The sequence below is a fragment of the Enoplosus armatus genome, chromosome 1 (assembly GCF_043641665.1).
Source record: "Enoplosus armatus isolate fEnoArm2 chromosome 1, fEnoArm2.hap1, whole genome shotgun sequence".
In the NCBI taxonomy this organism is placed as follows: domain Eukaryota; kingdom Metazoa; phylum Chordata; class Actinopteri; order Centrarchiformes; family Enoplosidae; genus Enoplosus; species Enoplosus armatus.
Genome location: NC_092180.1, coordinates 21,692,592 through 21,715,148, shown reverse-complemented (window position 1 = coordinate 21,715,148; position 22,557 = coordinate 21,692,592). Strand labels below are relative to the sequence as shown.

Sequence of the window (22,557 nt, the reverse complement as noted above, 5' to 3'; positions counted from 1 at the left end):
ATTTGTCACTGAAGAATGCTACAAGGTGTAAAGATGAACTCATGTGCCAACTTGGAATCAATGATTATTCAAGAGGGCCTTGGGACTGGCAGTATTTGTGAACACGCTGCAAGATGAGGGAGATTCCAGTCACACAGAGTTTAGGAAAAAAACAAAACTCCTGGCTATTGAATCAGTTTACCCCAATTTTCACAGTGCTAAATGCTATTATTCAGCTGTGCAACCAAGCAAATCTGAGCCACACTTGCCCAAATCGTCTCCTCGTCCTCACAGCGAGGCTGCAGAGTGCAGGCAGCCTTCTGCTCCCCAAACAATTACACGCTAATCTGCAATGTGAAATGAGTATTAGGCTTTTAATCTCATAGGAAGAGAGTCCCCTACTTCACCCCAAGTAGTGGAAGTTATATTATCTCCCAGAGTTTCTGACCTTCTGTCTCCATTCCCCAGCCTCCAGCCCCACTCGTCCAACACCCCACACCGACAACTCTTCCATCAGGATAGACAGCAAGCAGCTCCTCCTCCCAGCTACCTTTCTCTAGATTAGCCCCCTGACACCACAGGCCCAGCGATTTAATTGCTTGTCGGATTGAATATTCTCCAGTTTCCCCCTTCATCTAGCTTGCAGATATTGCTTCTCATTAGAATGTCCTGTACCACAACCGCTGCAATTCCTTGCAGGGTGGAAGACAGACAAGCCCATAACATTATGCTCATCCTCCCACTGAAAACTAGGCTACATACCAGCCAATACAAGACAGTGACACACTAATGGTTATGAATACGTTCTTCCCATCTTGGGCAGCTGAGGTAGCACTCAACTCTCTTTAAGTGTGGCTCTAACTCTGACTTATTAACAATCTTGAGCCCTTAACCTGTATTCAATCTGTTGCTGCTGTCTTCCTATTTGTCCATGTCCTCAAATAAGACTGCCATCACCCTTACATGACGGATGGTGTGCGGTATAGCTATCACATTGATGATTTCAGAGCACTTTGATAGATATATAGAAGTGTAGGCTTCCACTGACGTTTTTCTCTTGCCCATTTTAACCCATACTTTCATTTGTGCTTAAGGGCATTCTCTACCATAAGTAGCAATCAGATAAAATGCTAATTTTAGTTTATTGTACTTACTTTCATCTACTGTAGGAACATCTCTAGCACCATGGACAGTGAACATTTAAACAACATTGAAATGTTTGAAGATTTCTGTAAAAAAAAGTCATAGAATCAAATATAACACTCTTAACCTCCAGAGACATATACAGTGGCTTTCCAAAGCTAACACTAGCTTTGTCTTAGATGACGAAAAACCTTTCCCTCTCCATCCCATTTATTGAGCATCCTCAGCTATTTAACAAGTGGCCCTTGTTCAGTGACATATCTGCTTTTGCAAGGGTGCTCAGTTTACCCTGGTAATACCCCGGCTGGACATGAGGCATACATTATTTAAGGGGCAAAGCCCGGGGAGTGTCCACTGCCAGGATGGATTGCTCTGAGGTACACTCTAGTGAAGGATATTGTCTATTGTTATTTATCTTAATATAGAGGCCTACAGTTTTGTTTTGGTTTTTTTCAAACTCAGCACAGCAGAGCATATGCTGATATACTGTATCGGTGACTGCAGCTGAGCTCAAGGCAGCTTTGTATTTTATAGTCTGCACTCTGAAGGCACAGCATTGTATATACTGTCATACAGCATGTTATGCATTACTTCTTGTAAAAGCAGAAATTCAGAACTTGCATTGCCATTTTTCTAGTGCATTTCTGGATCCCAACATGAGTCTGGGTTCCAGTCTGCATTGTGAAGATTGTCGAGGGAGGCCAGAGGGCACAACTTTCAGGTAGGGTTGGGGTTCGATAGCATTATATAGAATCCAAATCTGGTATGTAATCCGCTTATTGAGTCTGAATCCTTCCAAATCCCTTATCGAAGTGGAGTTTTTTTAACGTTTGTACATAACCTTTGACCATTAGCCCTGTAGGAATCCAGGTATTTTAATCAACCTGGAACCAAGTCCAAAATGCCACCCGCTATCAGAACCCAACCCTACTTTCTGCTAAACTAACTTCACTTCTTTTTCAGTCCTGTTGTGTTCCTACAGCTGATTTTTGGATCACAAAATGCACCAGCTCTCTACCAAAATGCTGGCATCTTCTGCTCTCATCTATTTTTCACTTACCCCTTTTGCCTTTTTTCCTTTCTGTTTTCTGTCATTACTTCCCTTTCCTCACTCCCTTTGTCGTTGTCCATTTATGCCTCTCGTTGCTGTCCTCTCCTTCCCTCCATCTTTCCTCTGGTGACTTGGACAACACTTGCAGTAGAGATTAAAGTGATCAAGGACCTACCGTGGCCCCCTCCTGTCGGGCAGCTCAACACCAGCCCTCCCCTGGTGGAGGAGCTGGAGTCTCCCTCCCAGACAGCTCAGCCCTCGCCAGGACAGACAAGCTGTGACCAGCACCACCATGGTGGGTGTCAGTGTTCACATTGTCCACCATCATTCCCATCAATAACACCTCCCCTTCCATCCTTCAGCTCATTAATCCATCATCCATCCATCCGTCCATCCACTTCCTTCCACTTCCATTTAACCAGGTATACATAACTGGCTACAAAAGACATCATATTAGGCTTGCAAAAAATATCACCAATAATCCTCCTGGTTAAAATGGCTTCCTATATGAACTGGAAACCAGCAGTTCAGGAGGGCAATCGATTATGTGAAAGTGTCCTCTTACACTTAACTGGTCAGTGATGACTTTCTGAAAGACTTCACATCTTTTAGAGGCACTTTATAATATGACTTTGGGTATTAGCTCAGTAATGATAACACTTTTCCATCTGGATTACATGTAGCAGAAAATCACTAATTCTTGTGCAGGTTTTAGGGCTGAAGGCTCATTAGTTTTAATTGTGCTGAACTGCCTTCTGCATGCGTAATTGCCATTTGCTGTGACCCTTATTTCCTCTTGTCAACATGCTCATAACCGTCCCAGATGTCCATCTGGCCCACTGTTCTTTACAAGTGGCTTACATGAAATGAAAAAATTAAACTCATTTGAGGCGATTTTAGTTCTTGACTTGAGACTCTGCACCCAAAGTTTAGCCATATTTACCATCTTATCAAACACAATGCACAAGTAATTCATCTAGTTTCACCTAACTGAGCCTAACTGTTGTAATTACCCAGGGAAAAGAAGTACGTGTAGCAGAACTAATGCCAGGAATGGGATTTCCCCTGGCAGAGTGGGAAGACTTAAGAGTGAGACCATGTAAGAGGACACCGCTGCGTGCTGTAGGCGAGGACAGGGCAAGGAGTTGATTTATGTCCATAAATCCATGGGAAAGGTTCTGGTTCCCTCTGTGATGTGAGTGGGTTTAAGATTGGCGTCCAGCTGTAAAGTGATCCTCTTTCTGTCTGAGCCAGTATGGCCCCACTCTACATCTTTAGGGTCAAAGGTCACTGTGGCAGACATGGGGGGGGGGGGGGCTCCACGACCCCTGTGAATACAGTTACAATGCACTCTGTTGACCTCAGCGTACAGGCAGACCCTCAGTCACACACCAAGACATGTTGCACACAGGCTTGCTTACAGCCAGGGTAAAGAGCTAAGAGTCTGTATGTGTTTGTAAAAGCTATTGTGGTTTGCTCTAATACAGACCAGGAAAAAAACAATACATATTACAGTTCAGGGAAATCTGCCTTATCCCTTCAACCTCATTATCAAAATTTAAATGCAGCTTGACAGGGTAGATATTACATCTACATATAAATGGAGGGCACTTTTGTCTGAGTATAATGAAAAGCTTTTCGCCTTTGTTTTTTGACATGAATTAATTATCCACACTTTGAAGCATTTCTTTTACCTTCTCATTCCTCTAATCTAAGAAGATTTAAAAAAGAACAAAACAAAATATATCCAGATTTAATTTTAAATCGACTCACTATCTGACACTTTGGAGGGTCATTCCTTTGTCTTGGAAAACCTAATTCGAGTTTCATTTTGGGGATTTATATAAAAGAAGAAAGCATATTCCTAGACGGCGGAATGTCTAAAAATATATTTTTAAAAGCCATCCAACAAATCATTATTTGAGTTCCCGATGCACATAATTAATATCAACATAAAAGTGAGTGATTTTTAAAGCTACCGGTTCCTGGGGTATCGTATCACGCTGAGCACTATTTTCAGTGTGCAGTGCATTCTAATGAGATGCAGACCTGTTAATCATTTCATACGTCGTAGCTGGAAAACTTAATTTTCACCTCACAATACAGCGGTCGATGGCACACCTCGCCCCTCAGACTAGTCATCCTTTTTGATAGGAGTACCATTACTAAATGAGAATTAATTAGCCAGCTTAATTAGGGAAATTTGCTCTGGAGTGTGTGTGCAGAGGGGGAAGAGGAGTACTCGGATTGTTCAGAAGCATCAGTGATGCACTTTTCTTAGTTTATGTTTTGAATGTTGCGGCCCTAACACCCTGGTTAAGTTGACCGTTCCACTTTATAGTGTTTCCTTATTTGAGATGTTTTTTGTGTTGTTAGATGGCCACTATAAATCTCTCTCTCCATGTTCTTGTGGCATTATTTTGTATTGTACTGTGCTGTGCAGCATCACATTTCAGCACTTTATGTTGTGGATTGCTCGCAGTGTAATCATAGAAATGCCATTTTAACCTCTGTGTGTCCTAGCCAATCAGCTCATTCTCTCTCACATTCTCCCCCCTCCGCCTCCCGCTCACTAAAGGAAGCCATGTGTCTGAAGGGGGCAGGTCTTTCAGCCATCAGTCACCATCTGACTGACAGTTCAATCTGATACACAGATTCCATTTGCAGTGCTTTACAAGCAACAATACTGATAACACACACAGATGCCCCTGCACATTAACGTCTTTTGTGTGTGTGTGTGTGTGTGTGTGTGTGTGTGTGTGTGTGTGTATTTTCACCCTCTTGCCTCTCTTAAGCTGCCTCTCAGGGCTTTTGTTCTCCCCCGGTCCAATCCTCTCTTCAATCTGCTGTCGGCCATGTCTCAGACTGTGTGCTCCAGAGAGTGAAAGGGGAATGAGTTTGGCTCACTTCCATTGATATTCAGCCTTTAAACATAATTCTACATCAGTAGGTGAAGCTAGTATCGGTGAGATGCCCGGCAATCAAAGCTGACATGGGTCCCTTCACTGTTGAGCAAATAAAATGATAGCTTTTGTTTAGTTCGGAGCCTCTCTCAGGTTAATACTCTTCTTGTAGAACTTGTGCACTCTGCCTTTAGAAAAGACTGAGCTCTGACAGGAAAGGTTGATGGGGTGATCTCCACTGAGAATAGCCACTCAACCCTTTTGTAGAACGAGGAGGGAAAAGGGTTTAATCAAGGTCAAATAAAGCACTGATTGTGTTGAATCAGGGGAAGAGTAGGAATTAGTGTGGGCGCTGGGAGAACGGAGAAAATGTGGAGAGCTGAGGTCAGGCGGATGGCTGAGTGGGCTGTAGATACGCTGAGAGATGGACTGTGTGGAAAAACCAAGATAGCAACATTCATCCCTATGCCACACTAGCAGATACCCTTTCCAGTTTCATGTGTTTAGATCACTGGTGAACTGAAAAAAATAATCATATCATGTTCAAAGTATGTTTTTGATCCAATTTATATATGGACATATAATGTAAATAGGTAAAGTTGAACAATTTTGTTGCAGGATCGAACATAATCAGTGACTGATAGCCCTGCATTGGATCCATTGGAAACAGTGGAGATAACAGATCAAAGCTGTTACTGCTCTGTCTCTCTCTTTTTCTCCCACTAGACGAGCAGACATTCCTCCACAGTCCATTTCCCTCTATCTTTTTCTGTCCTTGACAAATAACAACACAGAGAAAAAAAACAGAGAGACTCCGAGAGACAGGACTGGAGTGTGTGAGATGGAAAGATCAAAAGAAAGGTCAGGGGGAGAAAAACGAGGAAGGTTTGGACATATGCAAACAGGAAGAGAGAAATTGAAAGCGAAGGAGGGGGAGAGAGCAATTGGCTGGTCTTCATGTTGTGATCTGTCAGCGTTGACAGGGATGAGCGGAGCAAACATGCATCTCCCTTGTCCCCTTGGTCAGTTTCCATGGAAACACTATTTCTCACCCCTACACATATACTGTATGTTCATCCTACTTGTGCTGTAATCCCAGTAGTTAGCATGTGGTTCAAATGGACTATATGAAAAAGTAGAGAACTAATAATGTCTTTCATGTGGACATACATGCGATGCATGGGCATCATTTGACTGCCCGTAGGCCAAGCATCAGACCCTGAAGAGGTGAAGCTACGGCTCATAGTCTTCCACGGGTCTGAGGTTACAGCCATAATTTACCCAACCGTCATCCAACAGTACAATTTGGCTGTCATTTAAAGACTCAGCCGTAGCCCTATAACGAACAAAGGTGCAGAGGCCAAGATAACAACGGTAGTTGTCGTTTGGAATAATCATTTCCATGAGTTTATGTTTGGGGAAACGCATCAATGAGCTCAGGGCCAGCGAGTTCAACCTGGAGTTGAGTGGAGGTGGAGGGGAGCCCCTGGTGGTGGGAGCTGAAACGGCAGCACACTGTATGCTGTTGGAACATGTTCCATCACAGGCAGTGGTGAAAGAAGCGCTCCGATCCTTTGCTTTGATAACAGCACGACTACATCAATTCAAATATACTCCATTACAAGTATCTCCTCTTGTATCCAAAATATACTCAAGTGAGAATACAGAAGTATTGTCAGTCTCAAAAGTAAAAGAACTTGATTTGTCAAATATGACATTACTAATACTGATCCATTAATGTGTAAGCAGCTTTTTACTGTTGTAGCTGGTTGACATAGAGCTAGTTTTAACTTCTTCGTGTACAGTTAGATAGTTTAACCCTGTGGTTCCCAACCTAGGGGTGGAGCCCCCTCCAGAGGGTCACGAGATAAATCTGAGGGGTCGTGAGATGATTAATGGGGTAGGAAAGAATAATAAGTTCTTCTACACAAACCTGTATTCATTTTTTGGACTTTCTTATGTAATATTTCTTAATATTTCACAATTTTACATGTGACAAGGACCCCAACCACATACTACTTTTTTCATAAGGGGGCACAAGCTAAATAGGTTGGGAACCACTGGTTTAATCTAAAGCAGTGTATTGCATTATATAAGATGATCATATGTTTTTATGCTGTTAGGTTTTGTGGAGTAAAAAGTACAGTATTCTTCTCTGTGTGTAATGGAATTGAGGTGTAAAGTAGCACAAAATTAAAATCAAGCAAAATACCTCAAAACTTGAGTCCAGCGCTTGAGTAAATTTACACCGCTGATCACAAGATCTCAGTATTTTTTAGTTTTAACAACGATTATGTTAAAAAATGTATGTATTGTCACATTTAAAGTATCTAGAGAAGGTGCTGTGTTTTCCCATTCAGCCCCACTTAGTGGTGTCTACAAGCTCAGTGAAATATGTTGACACAGTGTTGTCTCGTGTATCCTAAATTGACTGATTGATGCTGTCAGCCCTTCCACTCAGTCTGGTACAGGAGCACTTGGCGAGCTCACAAACTGTAAAGCGTAATGCAACCCTCTGACTGGAATGCAGAGTCTAGACAGATGTAGGTCCATCTCCATTGACATGTTGGTGAAGATCACAGTGCCTGTCTGTCTGCAGAGTGCCTGCCATCTTCAGCCCGGGTAGTTAAACACTAGACGCAAGACTGGCCATTAGTGACCGAGCCCTGCAAAAACAGTGGCTGTGTGCCTTCATACTGCATTAACTCCTTCCATCAAAGGCTCAGCTTTGATGTGTTCATCTTAAACCTTTAAGCAGCCACCAATCTGTAGCTAAAGCTTGTCATATAGTTGCTGCCGTTATTGCTTGAGAAGCGTGTCGGTGGCTCTAAATATGTCTTTCCAAAGCCAAAGGGTGCTGTGACATCAATCATAGTGATGGATGACGGAGGAAAAATGGCTAAAACACACATGTACATACACACACATCGCTACCCCAACCTCCAACGTCCAATGCTTCATTCTTTGGCCTCCATAACCCTCTGACAGAAGTGAGAATTCACTTTCATTTATCCTCATGGGCATTATCTTCTCTCCTCATGTTAGCTTTTGTAAATAACGGCATATGTTTTTCTGTGTGCTGGTTGGCTGTGAATTTGCCCAGTGACCTCCGCCAGTCATGTCATGGGCGCGGGTCACCTCCAGCCCCCACACAGCATCAAACACTTCCCTGTGAGGCTGCCAAGAGAGCTTATCGTGTCCACAGTTGACCGTGAGAGTTTTGAAAAGCCAGTTTAATGTTTAACTCGCAGCACTTGTGCGTGGGATTTGCGTGCGTGTACGAGTGTGCGTATTTGTGCGTATGACTTTTCCAAGTGTGTTTGTTTGAGTGGTTTGGGGGAAGTTTGTGTGTGTGTGTGTGTGTATTTTCTCTCACTGGAATGTGTACACAGTGTGGAAGGATTGATTTATGCCTCCTCCACTGTGTGTACATGTCCTTCAGTTGGATGAGTTACACCAAGTGACACTGTGTGTGTGTGTGTGTGTGTGTGTGTGTGTGTGTGTGTGTGTGTGTGTGTGTGTGTAAAAGCACACCTCATTGCTCTGTTCTAGTTCAGTAGTTACATTTAAAAGCAAATCACCCCGTAACTTTTTCAGATGTCTACTTCCTGTTAAGCACACTAGCTTTTCAAAGTGACCTGAACATGTCTAGCTGAAGCATACATACAGGACTATGTTGCATTGTTGTCAGAGCTGTGTATTGTCCCACTGTTTGAAAATATTGCATTTTCCTTTGTTACAGTCCAGTTTGATGGTGTGGAGAAGTCTCGAATGTCTCCTACCAAGGAGGGGAAAACCCGCCCGCTGCAGCGACACTCCAGTGGCTGTCTGGTCAACACCAAAATGACCTCACTGGACCACTGCAGCTCTCTCGGGGAGCGTATTGACCCCACCATGCCCCTGGAGAGCCAGTTGTGAGTCGGATCCTGGATTGCTTTGTTATGACTGCATTTCATTTCAAATACACCACTTTTTGTTCATTTTGTGTTCATGAGCGAGGTTGACCCTTGTTGTTTCATTTCCTTTGTTCTGTTTTCTGCTTATTCCGATCATTCCTCTGTTCCTCTTCTTTCTCATCCCTCTTTCCTATTGTTCACTGCAGCTGGTACCATGGAGCGATCAGTCGAACAGACGCTGAGTCTCTGCTCAGGCTGTGTAAGGAGGCCAGCTACCTGGTGAGAAACAGTGAGACCAGCAAGAACGACTACTCCCTCTCCCTTAAGTAAGGACAACACTCCTTTTCCCTAAATAACAAGCCACAAACAGTGTGATCAGATACACAAGTGCACATGACAGCTGGGTGAAAAAGCAATTGCAAATGCTCCATACGATTTAGCCCACTGAGATGTCAGAGAGAGAAGAAAATCAGGTGTCTGTAAAACTCAGCCAAGTATATTTTTCTGTGACTTGCAAACAGATCAAGTGCCAAGGATTATTTGCAACAGTCATTCCTATTGTGTACACACACACAGGAGACATGTAGAGCCGACGAAGTGTAGCAGCTACACGTGCTTACTGGTGGAATACACATAGTGGACCAATTTAACACCTTGCTTATGAAGTCTACCTGTGCCCCAGTAGTCTGCTGACTCTGCCTTTTCGACATGGTAATCATTTTCACCTTTCAAACCTCTATCTCCCACCTACATCCTGCCCGTCCCTTGTCCTCCACCTCCCCCTGGTAACCCTTCTGACACTGTCAGCTCCTTGACTTGCTGATGTGCCCACAACTGAGTTAATGGTGCCCTTCATCAGCGACCCCTGATCCCTGCCGTGTCAAGCAGAGGGTTCGAAGGAAGCACTCGCCATCAGCTTTATCTTAGTATCTTTGTTGACAAATGGTCTTTTCACATTTACTTTATATACAGTCAGTTTCACATTTCAAGGCAGGCTGAACCATATGACATTTAGAGAAATCTCCACGAGTCCATGACGACCTTCAGATGAGATGAGACTATAATATGCTAAGAGACATTGATTAGCCTTTGTTATTACAGCGGCGCTCATCTTGCTGGAGGCTTATATATCTTGGCAGGGAAACATAATGCCTTCCTCTGCTCCGGTTCTCTCCATGCTACTGTCGCTGACTGCCGGTCTCACTTCCATCTCAGTCACTGATCATCTGCTTGTGTGACTGTTTCTTTTTATGAAGCTTAACTTAGCTTAATTTACTAACCGCTGGGCTGTCGACCTGCTACACCGACTGACTACAAACCGAAGAGACTGAATGCCTGTATGACTGGTTGAGTTCGAAACATTGTGTATATAATCTGTTTTTTAAAAATAGCCTAAAACACTTTCTTTTAATAATCTGGAATGTAAAGTTGCTGAGGAAGATTTTCAAGCCAAAGGAATCTTTGGCGCTAAAAGGGGTGGAAATGTAATAATATCACTTTGAATGGCATTGAGTGGAATACATTATTTAGTACTCAAAAAAGAGGATACGTAATCAATAGCTGTAAAGTACAAATGAAGACCAGAAAATATGGTTCAGAACCTCCCCCCCCCCACACACACACACACTCACTCACTCACTCACATATAACAAACATATAAGGCCTAATCAAGTAAGACCTAAGTGGACTAGACCCATATCTCCAATGTAGATGGAACAAAAGGTTGTTGCTATAGGAGGATGTTGATATGGGGAGTCATAATGCAGGAATTGAATTTGATGAATACATCTCTAATAAGCACCAATTCGATTTTGAAGCATGAACCTATAATGATACTTGTTGTGAAGCTAGAGAGAATGAATCCACCCATCTCTCTCTTATAGTGAGAAGGAGATTACCTAATGCTGGGGGGGGGGGGTAACCTCCCTAAATGAAACTGCTGATTGCTAGATAAATTGAATGAATGTTTTTGGGGAGGAGGACCAGGATGCACTGGAAACGTGCTGAAACTTGTGTGCCTGAATCATATTTTTCACAGATTAAATTTAAGCAGGCAATAATGAGAGTATCTTAAATAAAATCTTAAAGAAAAGATTGGATTTTATTTAGTTTGTGGTTAAAACATGTTTTAACCTTCTGGCTCAGTAATGGCCTCACAAACACTTGTGTATTTACACTAATTCACATCACACAGCTGTCCAGCTGACCCTCAATAATGAGCTGCACCATTAGAGCAGATGATAGGGGAATACAGTTACAGAAGTGTTTTACTAATGGGCAGCTCAGTTGGTAAGGTAGAGGGAAGCTTTATTCCAGATTATATATTTATAATATATTTATTAAATAAAGGTTAATTGATTAAAGGCTACTCTTTTCAAAAACACTCTATGACACGCAGAGAGAAGAAGAAGAGAAGAGAAATAATGCTGACAGGATTGTGTTACTATCAGTGCAGCAAAGTTGTTTAATTCCCGTGGCCTGGACCAGCAGAGGTATTCTTCCCCCTATGTCAAGTGGATGGCTCAAGGGCTGGCCTAAAGCTTTTGGGGCCCTAAGCAAAATAGGATTCATGGGTGCCGTGGTGAGTTTGCTTATGCCTTCGGTGACCCTCCCAGTTGATAGGGTTGGCACTGCTTAGAGCAACAGTCAAAGTGTTAGAGAAATGAGCCATTAAGGCGGGAGAATGTGGGCAAAAACATTCACATAGACAATGTTTCTTGAAGCTTTGTGCCTCTGTGTACGTAGACAGCCGCATTTAAATTTGTGAGTCAGCTCCTGAGTGTCACAGAATGTTGTATCTTTGGCTTCAGTCGGATCAATCCTAGAAAACAGTCTGCAGGCAGATTCCTGGTAATGACAGGTGCCACCTCACTGCAGCCAGGGTTATCTCTGAGTTCAGCCTGCTCACACGTGTTCACAGTGGGAACCCAAGGTGAAGATCCTCCATGTCTGAGGTTGCTGAAAAATGTATAAGGCCATGAAGTGGCACATATGTGTATTGCATTATTGATAAAGACAGACGTCGCTGACACCTCCAGTCTCGAGAGTCCTCTGGCCTGATGGAAAGCATTTTCTGTCTGTTTTGCCCTCCTAACCCCTTTTTTCAGTTCACCTGCCCCTCACCCCCCTACCCCTCTTTTTCTCCCTTTTTTTCTCTCTGTGGAGAGAAATCCTTTCAGGTGTTTGAAACATATTAAACCCTTCACAAGTCTCTCAGAGCACAGTGTCATCCTGTTTCTCACCTCGTGAGAGAGCTCTGCGCAGCATGCTTCCTCTGGCTGAGCAGAGAAACTATATCCAACAGAATCTGTTTGATGGCAGAACACAGAAAAGGGGAAACTAAAAGCCAATTGGAAGAAAAGAAAAGTCTTTGCATCTGCAATTTAACTCCTCTTCTGAAGACATGCCATGTTTCTTTTTGATTATGTTTCAACAGAAAAGATTAGACTTCCTTTATGTGACGCAGACAAGACAAATGACCAGAAAAACAAAAGCAATATTGAATCTGACTTTTTGCAGAACATTTAGCCAATGTGAGCCAGGTTTTTTAGTGTTCTACGTTCTGTTAATGATGACAGAAGTTTCTTAAACTCATTATAGAATGATAGGGCTCATCCCAGGTAGACTCATACAGTTTGTGCTCGTATGAAATAAGGGGTGAACAGGATATCTGATGCCTAGTATTGCTTAAAAAGGTCATCGCCTCTGCCAAGGATCATTATCTTCTGGCGGATGACTTTGCCTTTTCTTGTGCCACAGATTCATAACACTGAGAACATCATTCATGGAGCAATCCAATATGCTGAAGGTGGAGATAAGCCATGATTGCTGTCAGCCTGTTCCTGCTCCGAGGACTACAGGGTTCAAATCAAAGTCATAAACCTCAATAAACAGGACAGGAGACCTCCCCAGTGAGATTAATCCTGATGAGACAATAGAATCCCACAAACACGGGGACATGATGACACCACAAAGCCTGTCTTCTCAAAAATAGCCCCATATTCATTTTATCAACAGCCCTGCTGTATTGCTCTGTCGTCCTGGTTTCTGTCTCTGCAGGACGGTAACATGATAAGCAGCCCTGAACACCGACTGGAAAATCAGTGGGGAATCTAAAAATGATGCTATTGATGTGTTTGCCTTTTTAAGTGTGGCTCTGTGTAACCCAACGCCTGCCTCCCTGCACTCCACGTGAAGATTCATCAAGTTCACTTTGCAGAGAGGATTTCTTGAAATGAGCTCTCCTGGCACCACTTGCAGACTGGTAGGATTGTAGAGACCTGTGGTGAGGGAAATTTGATGAACCTGTTCATGACGTGCTCAAACATCAAGGCCAGAGGCAAGTGTGGTAGTTGTGTTTACTTCAGTTTTATAGCCCGGCAAGCCTGGAGCTCTGTACCTCAGCTCGCCTATAAAAAATGATGTTAGCCTTTCTGTTTGAAATATTCTCCATCATCTGCCATATACAAAACTTCATAGATTGTTTTATCTGATTTTCTGTAATAGCAATAATGATCACACTAGTATTAAAAAAGGATTGTTCTCATCTGTTGATGTAAAGCATAATCTCACAGGAAATGGTTCATTCTTGATGGATGTCCCACAATTGAACCCTGTACATTCTAAGCTTCTTCTTTGTTTTTCCCCACTTCAGTGTTATCTCTGTGCCGGTTTCTCTCCATGCACCAGGGAGAGAACACATCCGCAGGCTTTACACATGCAATTACGAGATAAATAAAGAATGGACTTGCCTTACATTTAAGGTCCCCGAAAGCCCGGCTCTTGCTCCTGCTCATCACAGATAATGGGCATATCCACAAATACGTGCATGTATTTACAGCAGGAATATATTCGATGACCTCATAAAATATGCATTTTAGTTGCTTTGTTTGTCTACCTGACTATTCATGAAGCCATATGATAATCAATAATAGCGACAAATATACATGGAAGATAGGAGCATGGCATATGACAATATTCCACTACGTCTAACCAGAGATATGTGCTTATGTCAGAATGATATTCCCACATCCTAGTTTTATTAGAATAGATAATATCTCTTCTACTTAACACCTTGCACACACTGCATGTGCACGGTCGTCATGAGAGTCCTATTCCACACCATCTTTGATACAAACAGAATGCATAGTGCAGATAACACTAGTCCTTTTTCTTTCAGTGTAAAGGAAAACCATTTTTTTTTTGTATTTCAGCAACAGGGGTAACATTTCAGATTATAGAAATATGATAACATATGATATAAAGAACAATAGGCGGGAGTTAAGTGAGCTGGAAAGAACTGGTGCACATTATGTCAATGACAGGCCATAATGCCCACTTGCAGCGAGTGACTTCATTGTATTTGAGCCTACAGCAATCATAACTTGCTCGAAGCATTAGCCGCTGATTGAAACAGCTATTATGTTAATGTATTTTGGTGAAGAAAAATGATCAAAACAGTGTATTTACAGCAGCATATAGGGACCATTAGTTTTGTATCGCTTCCTAGCTACAGCTTACTGTTGCATCACTTAACTCCAAAAAAAAAGTGATTTTCTATTTTAAAGCAGAAGATTACTGGCAAGCTGTAAAATGTATTGATCGAAGGCTTCTAGAAACGCACAGGGAGCTTTTAATTTGCTGTGCATTTATAGCTGTAGCTTAAGTGATTCATCCTGGGGGTTCATTAGCCTCATCCTTATGCTCTGCATGTGAGACTCAGCACCTTAAGCAACCTGCCTTTTAGTCTCCTCCCCAGGCAGCTCCAAAGTTATCAGAGGTAATCCAGCTTTCAGAACATTGTCACGTACTGTAGGGAGCAACTACTGCCGGAGTAAATGAGAAATGGGCTGTCAAGGAAGGGTGATCTGTTGAGTTTCCCATATATTCAGACTTTTGACATACTGTTCTCTTTAAGTTCGTTTTTAGCCAAGCCAACCGTGCCAAGCTTACTGTAATGACGGTCAGCAGGCCCACCACTTTGGTCTAGAGTGAAATATCTCAGCAGAATTTGGTACAGATATCCATGGTTTCCAGAATCCTAATGATTTTCATGATCCTCTCACTTTCCATGTAGGTCAGAATAAAAAATTTTCCCGAATACTTTGGTTGTTTTTTTTAACACCTGCTAAATTAATGTCATTCCCATCAGCCTCAGCTCTACTTTGCGCTTAGTGCTAATTATCAAATGTTAGTATGCTAACACGCTGAGCTAATATGGTGATTTGGTAACATTATACCTGCTTAACATCAGTATATTGGCATGCTAACAATGGAGGTATTGTAAGAACTGGATACAGGCCTCCAAGATGGCGCCCCTTCTTTTGCATGATAATTGCCAGGAAGAAAAAAGCCAATACATTTTCTAGCCTCCGGATTTGCTTCTGCATTGTGCAGCCCACTGCACACGCACATTAGTATTTCTTCCACTGACCCAACCTACACGGCCCTGCTTGGCACATGGACTTTACATTGGTATGACATCGCACACATAAAAGTAGCTTTTCTAGGCTCTGGTAAAGTTCTACAAATATAAAACCTCCATTTCTTATACAAAGACTAATAATTGATCTTTGCCAGTCAAGGTGTCCTGTCTTTTTTATACTGGTTTATGGGAAAAATCATGCTTTTTTCTTTTTTTGTTGGAGTACCACGAGTGGCGCCATATCCAGCTCTCTTAATGCATCCTTGTTGCTGACATTTAGCTCAGAGCCATTAGTGTGGCTGTAGCCTCTTCGTCTTGTTTCACCTTGTTTTACACAATCTATTTTCATGCTCTTGGTCTTGTTTTTATGGAACTAACAACATGTTTTCTGTCCCTCTCGTGTCTTCATCTGTCACCAGGAGCAGCCAGGGCTTCATGCACATGAAGTTGTCGCGGACCAAGGAGAGCAAGTACATCCTGGGCCAGAACAGCTGCCCTTTTGACAGCGTGCCTGAGATCATCCATTTCTACTCCAGCCGCAAGCTGCCCATCAAGGGTGCTGAACACATGTCCCTGCTCTACCCTGTAGCCATCAGGACACTATAGTGCTCTGGGTCACCTGCAGGTGTCGGCCCCTGCAGTACTCACTTGGCTACGCTGTGGCTCCACGCTTCCTGTCCCTCATGGCAGAGCCCAGTAGGCTCATGGGAAGATGAACAGTGGCATCCCAAAACTGCTGATCCTGACTCACCTCACTGGCCGACAGATTCCAGACCTGTTTTGAAGGCCAACTGCATACTATCTTACACATACAGACTCAATGTTGCAGAAGTCTTGATTATTTTATTTTATTTATGCCAGACACCCGCTTCATTACATCACAGACTGACTATCTGATGAACACCATTTCATTGATTCTTGAGCTGATTTCCTTTAGCACTTAACACGCAAAGAAAAAGAAAGGTACAGCATTGTAACATTTGACACTGGGGTGTACCTTTTATCATAAAATGTTGTACCTTTTTCCTGAGAGTGCACGTCGTGAAACTTGTGTATGAACAAGTTAGTTTGGCTTTGCTCGTTTGGTTCGGCTCTGTTGACACTGTAATTGTTTGTGAGGGGACTTGAATTGTAAGAGCCGCGTAAGGGAAGCGACATTTATGAGGCATGTTGGGGGATATTGTCCACATGGGCCCCATACAGTGACCAGGATATTGAATAAACTGGTCTTGTATGGATGGTGTGTCCCCAGCTGCGTGGAAATAACAGGCCTGTGAACAGTGCAGACTGATCTCTCTATCTTGTCATAGTGCATGCTGTCTGCTATCCATCACTGAGTGGGTGTATCACACCAATGACAGTGTAAGTACCATAGTGGTGAGACAGGCAGGAGAGCATGATGGATGGGTCAACCCCATTCGACACAGTACAATTGGCTGAGGCTGGAGACCAGAGCCTGTCCAAATGGACCAAATTAGCCCCGCTACCCCTGCTTAGAATGGCTTTGCGTCGGGAGAATGAAATATGCCTGCATTGTCTACCTCAGAAAATCAATTTCATTCAACCATCTGCAGATCAATAGGTACAATGGGATTGCAGACATCGATCTGCCCTCCCATCGACAGTCCCAATCCCCTTAAAATTGCATCATTGGTTTTAGGAATATGTTGGGTTTTTTTATACACTTAATCCAAGATTTTTCTTTATTTTTTTTTTTTATGAAAACACAAGCAGATTTTTCCAGATCAGCAATTGTATGTATAGTCACTAATATGATACTGTGTGATGTCGGTAACAAATGTTTGGTAAATGCCTTATAATGCATGGGTCAAATCAGTCCACTAGATCAGCTGGTTTCCAATTCTGCTTTTAACGATTGTTCTGTGACTGTAATTTATTCTGGGGTAATTATTACTGATGTGTTACTCCTTTTGTGATGGCCCGTCGGCCCCTCGCCCTCATTGTTCTGTGCCGATGTGATCGTGTTTTTTGGGCGACTACTCCAGCCTCTTTTTACTGTGGTGCTTTGCATATTTTTGTTGTTTCAAGTTCTGCTAAATGCACGTTTGCCTCGGTGGCCTGACTCTGGCGAGTCACGGCGTCTCCTAACCAACGGGATTGTCAAGCCTCGCGTGAGAGACGATCGCATACCCCCTCCACCCTCCCTCCCCTGGACCAATCACAGTGCAGCCTGTTCCAACCGGATAGACACCTACCTTCAACCTGTCATGCTTCCACTTTGCATTGAAATCTCTCTTATCATCTGCCCTTTACTACTAGATGTGCATACATGTGTGAATGTGAGTGGGTATGCATGTGTCCAACACGTTCATACGGTATATGGGAATGTGTGCACAGACTCTCTGGGTTCCAGTGTGTTTTTTACCCCGCTGGTACAAACTGGTGACAAGTCTAGCTTGAACCTCTTTGCTTGTCAGCGCCTTTTTTTTTTTTTTTCCTTCCTTGAACTCGAAACTAGAATTCAGCCCCATGACTCACTAAGTTTCATTTGTTCTTGTATTCACTCATTAACCACATTTTAATTTTAGCAACTCATAGGAATGACAAGTCTTCTTGTGGCCTGCTCTCTGCATTTTATTGGAACAGACCCAATAACATTTCAGCCCACAGTATATAATGTTGCTGACCAATTACAGCAAGAAGAAGCTGAGTTGCCAACAGTATCCACACCATGAAATAATGAGAGTGCCTAATGCTTGTATGATCAAACTGCCTCTTCAGAGGAAACCTTTGTCAGTCTTATGAGTTGCAAAATGCTGTGGTTTAATGAGCAAATCCATGTAAAAATAGAAATTCTGCGAGGCTCTGGTCCAAGCTGAAGATGACTGACACTAGGAATTAGAAACTGATTTTAGCGAGCATGACCACTGTATATGCAAAGTCAAATACATTTTGGCTTTGACTATATGTCCGCCGTGTGCTATGCAAATATGAACTGCAGTCATTGAAAGGAATAATGATTGGAGTGTGTGTGCCTCCACCAAATGTTTATGACAAATGGTACAAAATGTCCACCAGGGAGAGATGTAATCAGCAGAATTGGTAAAATATGAATAGTTTGCAGAAAATGGGATGTATACAGACGTTTATTTTGTCGGTGCAGTAAGTGAGCAGACAGATGTTGCTTTCATCAGATAAGTACGTGTTATGAGGGTGTCTGTTCATGTGATAAGGCAACCTCTGCAGCTTTATTAAGGAATAGTATGTTGTCGAAGTGGACCTATGTATTTCCTTGAGAGAAGATATCCTAAGAAGAAATGCAAATAAAATAAACTATATGTGATGTATCCTTTATGTTTCGAATGTTCCCTGTTTAGGTGATCAAATGTTGACAGTAGAGGCTCTTTATTTAGTTACTGCTGCTGATGAGTATTACTCTACTATAGGAAAGAGCCTACGTATGATGGCCGCACTGCCTGGAGAGAGGCCTTAGCTTTGGAGAAAGGGAAGATGAGAATAAGGGGGGGACGGAGGGGAGGGGGTGTCCTGACAGGGGGAGGGATTTGCTGCAATCAGCAGACACACTCTCCACATTCGTATATTTCTATTGTGAGAACCTGACAGAGCCCTTCTTCTCCTCCCTTGGAAGTGTCTTAAGGCGTGTGTGTGTGTGTGTGTGTGTGTGTGTGTGTGTGTGTGTGTGTGTGTGTGTGTGTGTGTGTGTGTGTGTGTGTGTGTGTGTGTGTGTGTGTGTGTGTGTGTGTGTGTGTGTGTGTGTGTGTGTGTGCGCACAATCGTGCATGCATGAAACAGTGTTTGTGTGTGTGCGTGTGTACTGGTGTAAGTAACCATCAGCCATTTAACTTGCCCTGTGTGTATCTTGTGTGTCACTTTACTGTGGTAAAGTGGCACGTATGAGTTTCCTTTGTGTACATGTTCGTGCCACGTATGTATGCACTACTATAACATATCTCTGTACAGTCCCTCATGGCCAAATGTATATACTGAATGTATTGTATGGGGACATAGAGGCATCAAGGTTCAAAATAAATAAATTGGGTTTATGAGTTAATGTGTGATTTAATCCTTTTTTTTTTCTTTTCTGTTTTATACAAACACACCACAATAAAGCAAACACATAATTATTTAGCAGGAGGAAGGTTCCATCCTGTATCTTCACCGTCGCCAGTTACCATGGTGAAGCCCTTCGATAAAAAATGAAGAGCGACCATTGTTTGAGTCAAGGACAGAATGCTGGAGCTTTTATCAAGCCAGTACTCCTGCACTTGTTGTGCTCTATTGATCCACTTTGCAGCACAGTCCTGTAATATTTCTTTCACTCTGCTGTTCATCCCGGTAGTGTCACAGTACAAATAGGGTCCCTGCTTCCAGTAATCACACCTCTGGCCTTCTTTGATAATAAAGAAGTTTTATGCAAGACAGCTTTTTCTCTCTGCACTGCAAATTTAATGAAGTGTAAATCATATATGATTCTTGGCATTTGAAGAAAGTCTTTGCCCCAAGTAATGGATATAGAGGACATTTCTTATCCAAACACAAGAGGAGACAGAAAAGAGGTTTCCTGAACATTGTACTTAGGTACCAACTATAGGAACTCCTTTAAAATGCATTTATGGATGCTTTGCTACAGCAACATTAAAAAATATCTAGTTGATTGTCTTTATTGTTTTTTATGCTTCTTGTATTTTGTACAATATAAAAACTACTTTTTGCACTGCATTCTTTTCTTTGACTGTGGGTACTTTTCAGCCAGACACATCACTGCAATACTTACCAGCTATCACACCCCCTGGGGTGTTACTGTTACATGTAAATTAAACTATTCAGCAGTCCAGCATTCAGTGCCGTTGAGGCAATTTTAAGAGTGAAATCCTAATCCCTTACCCTAAAATCCCTTTTCAGAACTGCTGCATTGTGACAGCAGAAAAACAGTTTTTACACAGCACATTTTGGCCATTTTGGCCACAAAACTTCTGGCAGGCAGTCAGGAAGAGCCCAGGCAGGGGGTTGATGAAAGGAAACACTGAACATTCACAGCCTCTCAAGTCGATTGATAGTGGGCAGAATCTGAAGAGCACACACCTCAAGTCTGGCTTCTACAGTAACTGACAGCCAGACAGTGAGACTTTGTCTGTGTGCAGTAGAGAACATCTTTATGATATGACCAGGAGTGAAAAGATACACATTATTGTCTTTTGGACATTTTTCTTTGGAAATTCTATATAAAAACTTTTGTGAAGGCTACACACATGCTTAAGCACTGAATTACAAAAAAAAAATACCTTTCAAATGTCATTATAGATTTGATTGTTGACTTTCTTTGTCTCATTCGACTCAGTCAAATCCACAACTTCAGACACGAGTGAAGTTGCTATTTTAAGTTTCCATTCTAACTCCCAGCAGTTTGCACGTGATCTTTGCCTCTCCCTCTGCTGCTGCTCTGTTCTCCTCCAGAGAAGCTCCATCAAGGGTTAAAGCACCTGGGATGAAATGCATCAAAGGAGCTTTTGTGGACTAAAAAAAAAGAAAAAAAAAAGAGCACTGAAAAAGAAGAGGGGAAGAATAAAAGCATGGCTTGAAAGCAATGAATGGGCCACAAGGGGATAAAATGGCCTTGTGTCCATCAGAAGCTCATTTCATATTCCGCTCAGTCACGCCAGGCAGAAAGCAATCTCAGGTAACAGACCTTATGTTAATAACACGTGGGTTGCCTCCTTTCAGAAAGACAAAAAGCAGATGGAGGGCATTATACCAACTCTATCCTTTCCTCCTCCTCTGGCACGTCGGGAGGATTTCATCTGGAGAGAATAGCGTTGGTATTGTTCTACTTGTCTGTGAAGGCTTGATTAGAGGACATTTCAAGAGGTCTGGCATTGATGATTTCTATTGGCTTAGCATATTGCCTGTAATGACATGGTGCAAAACCTTGCTCATTACCTGAATCCCAGGTCACTGTGGGAGTAATTGGGCAGATTTGTGCCAGCTTACCAAAGCTTACCAGCCTTGATTCATTAGCAAGGCACCTTTCCAGTTGTTAAAACCATTTCCTCCTCCTCCTGCTCAGACATGGTTTTCCTCAGAAATGCATCCACCACCGTGTCACTGTGGCAACATTTGAAAATTAAAAAGAAACACAGAAAAAGTCTGACAAACTCTTGAAGAATAATGTGACTCTTCACAGCTATTCAAAACCTCTTCTGACCATAAAGTGTGGTGTAGGCGCCCTGAGATAACAGTGGCAAAGCCCAATGAAGAGCGGCCATATTGGTTCAAGTGGTAGAATTGACAAAAAAAGAAGAAATAGCAGCTTGTTTTCTATTATTTCTTCTCCCTCTGAGATCCTCAAAGTTGGTGGCTCACTTGTGATGGCAAATGGCACCAGCCATTACAATACAGCCACATTCACCTCTCTCTCTCTCATGTGTTGGATTCGCTGTCATGACAACATCATCTTTATTACTAGAATTTTATTGGAATAAATATACTCTTACATCGATGAAGAGGAGATGAAAAGAGTCGACAGGTGCAAACAATACCTCTCAGCTCATATAGTGTATTGTAGTTCAGTTCTCTTTTGACGGAAGAGAGGATTTCATATCAGACAAGCTCCTGAGATTACAGATAGTCAATACTACTCTCACTCTCACAGTTGACAACAAAAAGGGACCTAAATATGGCGTGTAATAACAGCTTTTTCTTTACCATATGTGTGACGGCATTTCGCACACCATCGAGTGTCTCCATGACAACTTCACATGGTTTTCCACAGCAAATTGTTGAGAATATCCTGAAAGCTGCAGTTACGAGGCGTGTGATGGTACTCTATGTATGAAACAAGTAAACAGACACAATGCACTACATTGTATGTATGCAACACACTCCACATCTGACTTCACAGCTTACTAGCAAGAGAAGAACATAAAAAACAGTCTAAATGGAAATCAATGCAAAACTATTCTACAATACCACTGCTTGGATTAAAATTCCACAATTTCTGTGCAAACGGCATCCTTTTTAATTTGCTAGAAAGGCAATGACACTCTCATTCACTTTTGTTTTGTTGAAGCTATGTCACCGTTTTCTTTCAGCACAGTGGAAATGCTTTATTTTTAAAATACCCTTGGAGGCAGTTGGAGGCGGAAATTGCCCGCAGGTGTGCATGCATATAAAATGGTAATG

The 22,557-nt window shown here is 42.4% G+C and overlaps 1 protein-coding gene across 1 annotated transcript in view; it reads left to right on the top strand.

Annotated features, from left to right (window-relative positions):
* LOC139286802 (SH2 domain-containing adapter protein F-like) overlaps positions 1 to 16,002 on the top strand; it is an 88,325-nt gene extending 72,323 nt beyond the window's left edge. Inside the window, exons 5-8 of the mRNA XM_070907723.1 lie at positions 2,322 to 2,468; positions 8,819 to 8,990; positions 9,179 to 9,298; positions 15,816 to 16,002. Coding sequence (XP_070763824.1) covers positions 2,322 to 2,468; positions 8,819 to 8,990; positions 9,179 to 9,298; positions 15,816 to 16,002 — 626 coding nt within the window. The remainder of the gene's footprint in view (positions 1 to 2,321; positions 2,469 to 8,818; positions 8,991 to 9,178; positions 9,299 to 15,815) is intronic.
* Positions 16,003 to 22,557: the final 6,555 nt, after the last annotated feature.